Source organism: Rhinolophus sinicus, chromosome 15 (genome assembly GCF_057876585.1).
Source record: "Rhinolophus sinicus isolate RSI-liver-muscle chromosome 15, RSI-T2T, whole genome shotgun sequence".
In the NCBI taxonomy this organism is placed as follows: Eukaryota; Metazoa; Chordata; class Mammalia; order Chiroptera; family Rhinolophidae; genus Rhinolophus; species Rhinolophus sinicus.
This window is the reverse complement of record NC_142515.1, coordinates 72,706,022-72,718,584: the sequence shown is the minus strand read 5'-3', so window position 1 is coordinate 72,718,584 and position 12,563 is coordinate 72,706,022. Positions and strand designations below refer to the sequence as shown.

The 12,563-nt window shown below is 55.8% G+C and overlaps 2 protein-coding genes across 8 annotated transcripts in view; one reads left to right on the top strand and one right to left on the bottom strand.

Annotated features, from left to right (window-relative positions):
* The window catches only part of SBNO2 (strawberry notch homolog 2), a 51,458-nt gene extending 48,936 nt beyond the window's left edge, over positions 1–2,522 (top strand). For all 7 annotated transcript variants that reach the window (XM_074337394.2, XM_019744065.3, XM_074337391.2 and 4 more), the window contains 4 exons: positions 189–320; positions 586–662; positions 1,024–1,214; positions 1,314–2,522. In XM_074337394.2, coding sequence (XP_074193495.1) covers positions 189–320; positions 586–662; positions 1,024–1,214; positions 1,314–1,804 — 891 coding nt within the window. In that variant the 3' untranslated portion in view covers positions 1,805–2,522. The remainder of the gene's footprint in view (positions 1–188; positions 321–585; positions 663–1,023; positions 1,215–1,313) is intronic.
* Positions 2,523–3,727: 1,205 nt separating this feature from the next.
* On the bottom strand, positions 3,728–6,221 carry GPX4 (glutathione peroxidase 4). Its single transcript, XM_019744067.2, has 7 exons — positions 6,062–6,221; positions 4,924–5,018; positions 4,697–4,841; positions 4,414–4,565; positions 4,298–4,322; positions 4,056–4,115; positions 3,728–3,979 (listed from the first exon to the last, which is right to left on the bottom strand). Exons 1-7 carry the CDS (start codon positions 6,143–6,145, stop codon positions 3,947–3,949), a joined length of 594 nt encoding a protein of 197 aa, XP_019599626.1. The 5' UTR covers positions 6,146–6,221; the 3' UTR covers positions 3,728–3,946.
* Between the last annotated feature and the right edge of the window lie 6,342 nt (positions 6,222–12,563).

Below are 12,563 nucleotides of genomic sequence, written 5' to 3'. Positions count from 1 at the left end.
CTGCCTCCAACATGTCCCTGGGGGTAGGATCCCAGATATGGGAATGGGGAGGGCGCTGGGAGACGGGGACAGCACAGAGGGCTGTGGTCTGGTGTCCAGTCACCCACCCTCCTGGCATGGACGCTGTGGGGACCCCCCACTGGGGAAGTACAGTGGCCTGCGCAGGCCTCACACACCCTCCTGCCCAGGTTCGAGGCAACAAGCCAAGCTGCCTCCTGGCAGAGCAGAACCACAGCAAGCTCTTCACCCTGTACAAGCCCAACATCGGCCGGCAGAGTCAGCTGGAGACCTTCGACAGCCTGTGTCGGAAGTTCCACCGGGTAGGGGCAGGGGCAGGGGAGGAGGCAGGCAGGGAGGCCCCAGGATGTGCATGTCACTGGGCATATGTACCCCTATTACTTTAGCTGCCCCTGCTGCAGTCTCCAAGCCAGCTCTCCATGCGTAGCCCAGCTGGCCACCAGGAGGTAGCTGCCAGGTGCAGGACGAGCCAGTCTGAGGCACTGCAGGCCTCAGTTTCCCCGCTGGAAGCACTGGAAGCGTGGATGGGCTGCTCGTCCAGGATCTCACTTGGCCGTGTGTCCCTAGGTGACGGCAGAGGAGGCCAGGGAGCCCTGGGAGAACAGCTACACCTTGTCGCTGAGGCACTGCAGCCACACCACTTGGTGAGGGCCGGCGGTGGAGGGAGGAGAGGCGCATTGGACATCCCTACCCCATCGTCTCTGGGCAGCTTTACGAGGAATGGTCCCTATACACCACATAGGCGAGGGGGCCCATTGGGCATGTGGGACATTCCAGGACCCCTGAGGAGGTGGCACCACAGCCCAGATTTAAGATACCAGCCAAACTAGGAGGGGGGAGGAGCCCGCAGGTGTCGTGCAGAACCTGGGAGGGTGATGGAGGGAAGGATTGGAGCAGGACCTGCAGGAGCGGTGTGTGGATGGAGCCTGCGGGGTGTGTGGGGTGGACGCTTGGGGCTCCGGGTGTCTGAATCGCCCTTCCTGCCCCGCCCCCCTTCCCGCACAGGAGCCGGCCCTGCCGGCTGGTGCAGGAGGGCAAGGACTGCGTGCAGGGCCTCCGCCTGCGGCACCACTACATGCTATGCGGGGCTCTGCTGCGCGTGTGGGGCCGCATCGCCGCTGTTATCGCCGACGTCACCAGCAGCAGCTACCTGCAGATCGTGCGCCTCAAGACCAAGGACAAGAAGAAGCAAGTTGGTGAGCAGGCGGGTTGGCCGGCTGGCAGGGCTTGGGGTGCATGTGTGGAGGTGGGGCCGCACCCGAGCTCCTGACCTGCAATCCCCGCACGCTCCACAGGCATCAAGATCCCCGAGGCCTGTGTGCACCGTGTGCTGCAGGAGCTGCAGCTCATGGACGCGGATGTGAAGCGCAAGAACACCCAGGGCCAGGTCTTCCCAGCGCCGCTGCCACCCCTGCGCCCGCTCTCGCTGCCCTGCGGCCCTGGCGAGGTCCTGGACCTCACATACAGCCCGCCGGCCCAGACCTTCCCAGCGCCCTCGCCCTTCACCTTCCCGCTGCCGGCAGAGCCCGCCCCCGGCCCCACCGCCAGCCTGCTGCTGGGCGCCCCCTCCGCGCCCGACCCCGCAGCCCTCGTGCACCGCCAGGGCTGCGACATCAACTTCAAGGAGGTGCTGGAGGATATGCTGCGCTCCCTCAACGCTGTGCCAGCCCCGGAGCCGCTGGGGCCGCTGGGCGGCGGTGCAGGGCCCGCGGGCGCTCCGGGAGCCGGTGGGGGCCCCGAGCGACAGAGTGTCATCCAGTTCAGCCCTCCCTTCCCCAACTCCTAGGCCTGGGCCGCGGATGTGCTTCCTGGATGCAATTTATCTGTAGTAAGCCACTTTTACATGGACACAGGCAAGGTCTTGTACCCAAGCGGGTGGTGAGCAGGGCTCAGGTCCCTCTGCCGACTACTGAGAGGAAGGGGGGCAGGGTGCCCCTCCTCCAGCCCATCGAGGCCTCCACTGCAGTGCCTTCCCCCTGCCAGTGCCTGGGCAGACCCTTCAAGATGCTGCCATCCTGTGGGGCCTTCTGAGGCCCTGCCTGGTGGGGCAGCGGATCTGCACGTCCCACTCAGGACCACTCCAGGCCAGGGGCTCTGGCAGAGCCTGAGGGTGGGGCCCAGGGGCCACCCTCTGTGCCTCTCTCCTCTCCTGCCCTCCAGGCCTGGGCCGGACTCCCCTCCCCACCCACCCCTCCAGGCCTGGAAAGGCTGGAACCCCTGAAATACACAAAACTGGGTGGCCCCAAGAGCTGGAAACTCAGGAAACCCCCGGTGCTCAGGGCCCCACCTTCTCTGGGGGGCTTTGTGGGGCAGACCCCCGTTAATATATGCAATCCCCCTTCCCTGCTATCTGCTCCCTAAATTATTGCCCAGCTGCCACTCCCAGGGCTCAGAATCTGCCTGTGGAGCTGGCGGGGTGGGTGACCCCTGGTTTCTATGTGTATTTATAATTCAAGTGTATATATGTAAAGAGATCTTTTTTAAATATATGTGCCTTTTCACTACTTCCCAGGCTGTCTGCTCCTCAGGCCTACAGGGACAGTGAGGAGGGAAGGTAGGGGAGCTCTGCATGTCTCCTCCAGGAGGGGCATTTAGGAGGAAGAGGTGCCTGGCCCCCCCTTGGAGAATGAGGTCATGGGGTGGCTGCTGCCTGCGGAGGGTGGGAGTCTGGGGTGTGTGTGTGTGTGTAACAAGCCCACACCCCATGAGGCCATTGCTTTCAGTCACAAGGGCTCCTCTCACTCAGTGGCAGTGTGGATGATGGGCCAGGTGGGGGAGACATCCCTACCCGGCAGGGCCACAGCCCACCGTCCTGTACCAGCTGAGCCAGGCTTATGGTGTCTTGGACCATATTGTCTGCCTCCTGCCCACTAGACATGAAACCCACCTGGGACCCTCACAGTGGTGCCAAGAGCAGTTCCTCAAATCCCCTGCTGTGTTCCTCCCAGAGATTCTGCAGGGGGTGTTGGTTCCCACAGGGATGGCAGAGGAGGGGCCAAGAGATGGGTCCGGTTGGGAGGACAGGAGTAGATGCCAGGCCTCTCCTGGGAGCCATGGGGAACACACCAGGCCTCTGGTCAGAGGGGGCTGCCTCTAGCCAGGGGACAGATAAGTGGGTGGGAGCTACTTCCCTCTGCAGGTCCCCATCTCCTGCTGCTGTCCTTCCCTGGGAATACTGGAAGTGGGGTGGCTTAGCCATGCCACCCCAACCCCCCACACACACACACACACGCACAGCATCACTCCCCAAGCTACAGGCCAGCTATGCCCACAGCCTCCCAGACCCTCCAGAACATCAACTGGTACTGGAGCCTCTTGGCTCAGGCCGTTCCCCACCCTCCTAGGGGCCATGGACGAAAGCCCATGAGCATGAGCAGGCTTGGCTGCCCTGGCTCAGAGTCCCCAGCACAAAGTCAGCCCTGCCTGGCGAGGCTATGCCCAGAGCAGCTTGGCTGACGCTGGGCCCCAGGGGCTCACTGGGTAAAACCAAGGCCCTGTGCAGGCCCTGAACAACTGTGCTGTCAGGTTAAGGCTCTGAGCTGGGAACAGCGCCAGTTACGAGGAATTAGCACCTTCAGGATCAGCATACCTCTAGTATTAATCAGCCTGTGCCCCAAAGGGCAGGGCTGCCTAGATTAGGGGCAGGGCTACAGGGCGGTGCTGCCCTCTGAACCCCAGGACTTCCCAGGGAGGCAGGAGCACCCAGAGGCCAATTTGTATGTTTTATTCCCACAAGGCAGCCAGGGGTGGGGGTACTGAGCCGCAAGCCAGGCCGGGCCGAGGGGCCTTCCTCCGGCGGGAGTGCACGCCAGGTTCTCGGGTCTGCCCCACCAGCGGGCTGGTTTCCAGGCAGACTGTCATGGGTGCCGGATGGAAGGCTCCAAGGGGCACGGGTGGTGGGCTCAGGTAGGGGGGCACACTTGTGGGGTTACAGGTAGCAGGGCAGGTCCTTCTCGATAACCTGTGGGGAAGGAGTGGGTCAGGGACGCCTCTTTCCATGGCCCTACTCAGAGCGGGCTTTCTGGTGAGGCACCTACCAGGGGCTCTTCCATGGGACCGTACCGCTTCACCACGCAGCCATTCTTGTCAATGAGGAACTGCCAGAACACATGGTGTCAGGCAGCACAGGCCACCTTGAGGGGGTGCCCAGCAGGGGGGCTGGGTACAAGCAAGCAGCCCCCACCTGCTGCCCCATTTGGGCCAGGCCTGGAGCTTTAGGGCGGGACACTGAGATGGCCCTGGAAAGTCCTGGCCTGCCACCCCCAAAGCTCCCCCTTACCTTGGTGAAGTTCCATTTGATGGCACTACAAAATAAGGTAAGTCATGAGTAACCCCACAGCAACTGTGCTGCCCCCCCCCTTGGGGAGCCATCCTGCCCTCCCCTCTCCCACTCACTTTCCCAGGGTGCCCCTCCCCTTGGGCTGGACTTTCATCCACTTCCACAGCGGGTGGGCGTCATCCCCGTTCACACAGATCTTGCTGTACATATCGAATTTGACGTTATAGCCTGCAGCGAACTCTTTGATCTCGGCATTAGTCCCTGGCTCCTGTGATAAGCAGGGTGCTGGGGTGAGTAGGGAGGGGCCTGTACCCCCTTTTGGTCCAAACTTCCACAGATCTAGGCCCTCTCCCCATGCCCGCATACAGGGACACCAAGGGACACAGGCTGGCCACACACCTGCCTCCCGAACTGGTTGCAAGGGAAGGCCAGGATCCGTAAACCGCACTCAGCATATCGGGCGTGCAGGTCGACGAGCTGAGTGTAGTTTACGTCTGTTTTGCCTCATTGGGAGGCCACGTTGGTGACGATGCACACGAATCCCCTGGAAGTGGGATGGGCCAGTAAGGCTAGGTCAGGGCAACTGACCTTCCCCCATCTGCCCCCCCAGGGAGGCAGGTACCCACCGGTACTTGTCCAGGTTAACCATGTGCTCGTCGATGTCTTTGGCTGAGAATTCGTGCATGGACCGAGCACAGCGCCAGTCGTCTCGGGACGCACACTGCAAGGCAAAGGTGCGCTGAGTGGCTGGCGGGGCACGGAACCCCGGACCACTCGTCCAGCCTGTGGTCCCCAGGAAGGAGGGGATCCCAGGCAGATCCCTGCCGAGAATGACAGGGACCTGGGGCAAGGAAAAAGTCAGGGCTCCTCCTCCTCCTAAGGTGCACGCACCCTGTGCAGCGGGGAACATTTAACTCGAGACACCGAGGCCCGGGGAGGGTTGGGGACCCCGTTAGGTGCCCCAGCAAGTGGGGTTGCCGCCGCCAGGTGCCCAGTGGGCCGAGGACGCCGCCGGTGGGTGTAGGGGCCCCACGTGCACCGGTTCCTGGTACACAACACAGCAGCCACTGTCCGAGGCCCCACACTGTACCTGCCCCAGGCTCTTGGGACAGGGCTCCTTCCGCCGGGGGCGCGCCCTCCTGCGCCTGTATGTTGAAGCCTTCCGCCGCCCCAGGGCTGGCCGGCGCTGCCGCCGCCTGCCCGGCAACCCGCATCGCTGCCTGCAGCGACCCGAGGAGCCTGCGGCTGCGCGGCCCATGCCCACCCTTCTCCGGACGCGCCTGTGCCCACCGAGCGCCTCTACCCGGGGACAAAAGGCCGGTAGCCAAGGCTGCCGGTCGCCCATCTGTGACGCCACCGCGCAAGGGCACCAGGGCGCACAGGGCGGGGGAGAGGTGGTGACGCCCCGCGGCGCGTGACCCCGGATTTCCAGCCCAAGGGGCGCCTGCGCTTTCCAGGGTCCCAGCCACTGCGCCAGTGGCCGAGGGCACCCCCAGCTGCGGGTACGCAGCAGCCTCTGCACAGCCAGGGGGTGGCCCCGAACATCCCGACCGCCCAGTCCTGTCCCCGGACCTACGGACCCCTGGACCCCTCTCCCCGCCCCCAGCCATAACCGGCCGCCCGCTAGACACGGCTCCGACAGCCGCCCAGCGTGTGCCCCAGGCGGGGCCCCCTGCCCAAAGTCAACGCAGCCCCGCGCGCCGCGAGGAAGGCCGCGCGCCCGCCCCAACGTCCCACCAGCCCGGCCGCCGGCGCAACGCTCACCATGGTGCTAGCCAGGCCGGGCGCGGCCAGAGCACCGCACAACAGCGCTGGCTTTAGCAAGCGGCACAGGCGGCTGAGGCTCATCGCGGCGGTGGGGATTACAGGGAAGCAGCGGCTCCTCCCCTCACCGAGCGGACCAATGGACGCGTGCCGGTGCTCCTCTCCTCTCTTCTCCTCCCCGCCCTCGGCCACGCCCTCAAGCACCCTCATTGGTCGGCCGCGCGGGTCCTGTGACGCATGGTCACGCCAGCCAATGGAAGGCCGGGGTGAGGAGCGGGCGGGGTCGGGAGGGCTGTGGCTTTCTTGTTGTCTGTGACTGCGCATGCTCACCTTGGGCGAGTGGCTACGTTAACGTGGGCGGCGTGTTTGGTGGCTCCGAGATCGTTGTGCGGGTGGTAGACCTTGACGCCGCAAGATGCACGACAGTTTGAGAAATTACTGGAAATTCGTGGGGACGAGGGTCGAACTCGCAGAGAAATCGAGCCAACTCTGAAAACTGGGGGGTGTTGATGTAAATAAAACCAAACTGGGGGCTAGACTCCCGCCCACTCGAGGCTGCGGTGTCGTTGGGGGTCGCCTCAGCCCCATCTGCGGCACCTGGCGAGAGCCTGGGGGTCACCCAGTGGCGGGTGCCCGGGCAGAGTCCGCCGTAGCGCGCCGTGGCCGGGGCATCGCCGTCCTTGGGAACCGTTGCTTTAGCCCCTTGTATAATATGTGAGCCCAGGTGTGTGTTGAGGGCGGCCATTAAAAGTTCTCCCTAGGATTCCGCTCCTCGGAAGAACACGTGGGGACACCCAGGTGTGTACTTACATGGAAAAACAAGCCCAGAGTGATGTCTCCACTTCTAACGTTACAGGAGGTACGCAAACGGCACAGGAGGGACTCCAAGTCTGAGCTCACAACCCCTGAATGTCGCTCAGGCAAGGCTCAGGCACTTGGCTACTGGGGGCAGAAAAATGACCTGAACTGAGTTGGAATTCCACAGCAAGCCTGGCTGCTCCCCGCCGCCACCCCCTACCCCAGCCATGACAGGACGCTGACCTTTGGACAGTGGGGTGGTTTCAGCTTTTTGTGCCCCAGCTGCATCTTCTCTCTTTCTCGGACCCTTCCATGAATATTAAGGCAGGACTCTGGGGGCTGCGGTCATTTGAGGGAGCCGTTGAACCCTCCCTGCCTGTCAGAGGGAGGAGAAGGGTCTTAGATGGCTAGGTTGGGTGGTAAAGGCAATGGAGGGAGAATCCCTGGGGCCGGTTGCTACATTGCCCTTCTTGCACAACCGTCTTCATGTGGCTTCTTCATTCCAGCCTGGTCACCAAAGGCCAGAGATCAAGTTCTGTATCACCACTTGGCAGGGAGCCCCTATTGTCTCAGCTGGGCCTCTTCACTTCTCAGGAAACGACCCCACACTTCCAACCCCTAGCAGCACTGGGTATCTTGCCACACTGGCCAGTCTGTCTAGCCCTTGGGAAGACTCCAGTTTTGTTTCTGTTGTGATCTGTTATTTGCTCTTACTCATTTCAGTATTGCCGGAAAAACAGCACAGGGCAATGGCACAAAGGGCGAGAGACTCAGCAACGGGCTCCACCTCATTCCTGATTTGTGCCAGTACAAAGGAGGTAAGAGCAGAGGTGGGGAGACCTAGCCTGGAGGAGGGGCAACTGCCCTTCGGGGCAAGTGGCCCCAGGCTCTGGGATGGGTTTGCCTTTGGAGTTTCACAGCTATTCACAGGGACCACATTTTACAGATGGGGTAGTGGAGTTTTGGGGAGGTCTCAAGGCTCCATGGAGCCCCCCCACCATGGCTGAAGTAGCAGTGTTCCCCCCAATAAGGTGACTTGCCCACTGGCCAGAGACATTTCCAGAGTGGCCACCAGTTCCAGGAAGGACTGGATAGGGCCTGTCCTGTGGCCTGATTTCTTCTTTTTTAAAAATGGAGATAAAAATCACATACATAAAATTCACCATTTTAATCACTTTGCACTGTACAATTAAAGGGGTTTTTAGTATATTTACAATGTTGTCTGACCTTCACTATAGGTAAGTCCTTGCGATTATAATGCCCCTAGTATTTTGGGCAGCTAGAATTAAATAATTTCATTCTTAATGAGGATATAGTTATAGGATTAACTAAATGTTTCAGTTGCTTTGATTGTCACGTAGTTTATGGTCAAAGAAAAGCAAATCCCAGGAAAAACGTTTAAAAGTACACTTTGAGATAATAGAAAAATGTAGCTATTAAGCACAAAATGACTCTAGCTTAAACAATGGCAATCATCACAGATGTCTAGTTTCTGCTTTTTGCCTTAAAGATATACTGGTATTTGCAGAATCTTGGTTCTTCAACCCAGCTCCCCTTGTTCGCACAGTATAATTCTGGGTTGCTGATGTGCTGTCTCTTTGTCAAGCAGGATGCGATAACTCCAGGGCCATGAGAATTTCTGAGATTGTTTTTCAGGAGGACGGAATGTCTTCAAGTTAGCTGCTACCAACTGCTGGCGCCCAGTAGTCTGATGCCTTTCTCCCATCAAAACCCACCCAACCTTCTCCCTCTCCAGCTTTGTCCCCTGTACTCCCCTTTACAACTAGTCTACATCTCCAATTCCTTTCCTCCTGCAAACCCACCCCGGCCCTTCCTTGCATCTGCCCTCCTCATGGTCACGAACAAGGTCTGCTTGGCTAAACCCCTGCCCAATCCTCAGGCCTGCTCAGACTCACTGCTTGGTGGCTTTGACAGTTACTCTCTCCTCCTCCTCCTTCAGACACCTTCTTCACCTGGTCCCAGGACACCTGGCAACCTCCTACTACCCTTTATTTTATGTAAGAGCACTTATGTAACATCAGTGTCAGGCGCTGCAGTCATTAGCCGAGTCACCTAGGAAGTGGGTGCTGTTCTTGGCAAGGGGAGGGAGGCACAGAGGCGCAGAGAGGTTAAGTAAAGTACCTCAGATCACACAGCCAAGACTGGAGCCCAGGCTGGTTGTCCAGTGTCTGTGCATACCTCTGCACCTCCTGCTGCTCCCTGCCCTCCTCCCGGCCTCTGGTCTGGATCTGCTCAGTGACCTCATCCATGCTCCCAGCTCCAATGTCTACCATGTGTTCAAGGCGCCCACTCGTCTGTCTTCACTCGAAATTCACCCTGAATTCCAGACTCCTATCCTCCCAGCTCAGCAGTGTCTCCCCTTGGGGTTCCATCAGAGCCCCCCCAAGCTCACCACATCCAAGACCACCTCCCCATCTGCCCTCTGGGTCTTCCCACCCCAGTCAGGCCATATCCGTTCCCCTGTCCTCTCATCTCCACATCCCACCACCCCACCTTCAGAACACCCAGAACCAGCCCACTGCCATTCCCCACATCTCCAGGTAGGATGTCTTCCCCAGCCCCTTCCCTGGTCTCCCTAAAAATGTCTGAAAATGCAAACTTTGCAACCCCACCAACAAGGCCTCCCACATCTGGCCCACCTCACCCTCTGACCTCCCCTCCTACCCTTCGCCACACAGGCCTCATGCTGCAAATACCAGGGATTTTGCACAGGCTGTACCTTCTGCCTGAAACAGACCCACCCCTTCCTCCCTCTCCTCTCCCGCTTTGGGCCTTTGCTGGAACAACTCCCTGCCTTTCCTGACCTCCCTCCCATTTGACACCACAGACATCCCATTAGCGGCCCTAGCTCTCCTTCCACAGCAGTGTCATCTTCTCACATCATTGTCTTGTTGACAAAAACATCCAGCCTAAGAGGGGGAAGCCTAACAGGAGGAAAGCTTATAAGGAAGAAAGCAAATAAGAGTTTATTTGAACCAAACTGACAATTGCTGGGAAGTAAAATCTCAACGGATTGAGAAAATTCCCTGAGAAATGGTTTGCAGCTTATTTTATACAGAGGATCAAAGGGGGTGGGAGAAAGCAAAGCAGGAAATCTATCTCTGGGAGTGGATAAAAGTAAGTTGGACAGACAGGTACTTCTTTCACATAGGTGGGTACAGGATAGTTAATAGTTCACACAGAGATGTTAACCAAAGGGACAAGAATAATAATGAGGGATCAAGTACTTTCGTGCTCTGGTCTGGAAAAAGCGATTACTGACATTCCAAGGATGTCATCTTAGGTGCAAAAAACAATAGACAGGCCCTCTTAAAGGCACAGATTAACTTTATGAAGGAAGCGTTTGGCTAAAGATATGACTTCCTGCCATGGCCCACTTAGTTATGAGTTTTTTTTTTATGCTCACGCCATCTCATTTGGTTATTTTCAATCTCCTGCTTGTCAGGTTTAATATGTGGTCCCTTTTTCGTCCACTGTTTCCTATTTTGGTCATAAATCAATCCGAAGGATGCACTGATGACCAACCTTTTGGTTGGATACTGTGGTCCCACGGTGCTAGAAAGGCTCATTCTTAGGAAGTCTTAGTGTCAGCATTTGTCTTGCTGAATGTTGGACCGTTGGGGGTGGAGCAAGCCATCTAAGGTTATGGCAGTCAAAGCCGAACTATTTATTTTATTGGGGAATATTGGGGGACAGTGTGTTTCTGCAGGACCCATCAGCTCCAAGTCGTTGTCCTTCAATCCAGTGGTGGAGGGTACAGCTCATCTCCAAGTCCAGTTGCCGTTTTCAATCTTAGTTGCACGGGATGCAGCCCACCATCCCATGTGGGAATCGAACCAACAACCCTGTTGTTCAGTGCTCGCGCTCTAACCAACTGAGCCATCTGGCCGCCCCTTATTATTTTAAATAACTTCCCTACCATTAAGGCTGTTGCTCTCCTGCAAGGGACTGTCTCAACCCAGTGAGACAACATACAAATCATGACTAATACATATTGTATCCTTGAGATGGTGGCCCTTGGATAAAATCCAATTACCATACCTCAAATGGACCTAAAGGAAATGGGAAATGTCCATGGGACCCATGGAGTGATTTTCCAGGGCTATATTTTGGACAGATAGGACATCTGCTATACACTTTATGAGCTACAGTAGGAGGTTTCTAATATTCTTTTCTCCATGAAACTTATCTTTCCAAGACCCCAATGCATTAGCTTACGTACATGCTAAGCTATATCTGTTTGGGTCCAAGTTCCACTTTTGTTGCCATATTTTCTTTTCTTCTGCAGCTGCCCATTTGAACTGTAAAAGTCTTTTATTGATTTAATAGGGAGAAGAAACATTCTCAAGTCTGGATAATTTGGCTGTTTATTGCTGCCGGTCTAGCTGCAGTTATCAGCTAAATTATTTTCCTTTCCTTCTATGATGGCAGCCTTAGCATGTCCTGGAATTTTGATAATTGCCAATTGTTTTGGTCGCTGTATGACATCTAAATTAAATTCTGCCGCCTGTTTTTCCCCACCCCCTTCTTCCGCCTCCCCCTGCAGCCCCGTTTGCCATTCTTATGGGCTGCCCTGAGGAAGTTAAGAAGCCTCACTGCTTCCACAACAAGTTGTGAGCTACACCAAACGTATAGAAACTATTAGAGTAAATATTGGCTATTTGATCTTTGGCTCATTTACAAGCTCCTGTTAGATCAATTAATTCAGCTTGTTGGGCTGATGTTATTCAAGTAAAAAACTCAAATTTATGTTTACCATGGAAGCTATTGCATATAGCATAAGAATAAATCATCCATATATTGGATTAGAGTAGAATTTCTGGGAAATTCAACATTATTCAAATCAGCTTTTAGTATCTGACAGAAATAGGTGTACACCCCTGGGATATTGCTGTCCAAGTAAACTCTGATCTTCCCAGATGGAAAAGCAGAGATATTTCCCGTCTTTTCTTTTCTTTTTCTTTTTTTTACATGAATGCTGAAAAAGGCACTACATAAATCTATCACTGAAAATATTGGCAGTATACACAGGAATAGCTAATAGGGTATGTGGATTTGGAACCATAGGATATCTATTTATAGCTCTGAGATCCTGTGCAAATCTCCATCCTTTCCCATTGGGTTTCTTTACTGGAAGAATAGGAGAATTACAGGTGCTCATACCTGGAATTATAAGTCCCTTTTAAAGGTAATCTTGTATAATGAGCTAATTCCAGCTGGTGTATCAGGTCTCAAAGGATATTGGCAAATAATTAGGTAGAGGCAAAGAACTGTCAATAGTTACTTTAATGGGAGTGACTAACCTAATATTGCCAATCAATATCTGTACTGGAAAAAGCCTAAAATTGTATTGGAACATCCTGTACCAAACACTCCGTCAGTATCAAAACTAGTTTCCTCTCATATTGTTTCTTTTGAAATCATTATTTTCCCAATCTGATTCATTTAGTCCTAAATACATTTCATCCTTCTGGGAGGATATGTGAGTATCATTGGTGAGAAAGTGTCACACTATCAGGTGAATTGGGGAAGATTTGAGTAGTAAAAATAGATGTTGCCACTTAACGTTTCCTAACTAGAGAGGAATAGGTTCTGATTTAAACAGACATTGGTTGATTAGATGTCCCTACCATTTGTACAGAAGCTTTACTCCAAGGGAGAGGGCAACTTAGCCTGGTGGTGT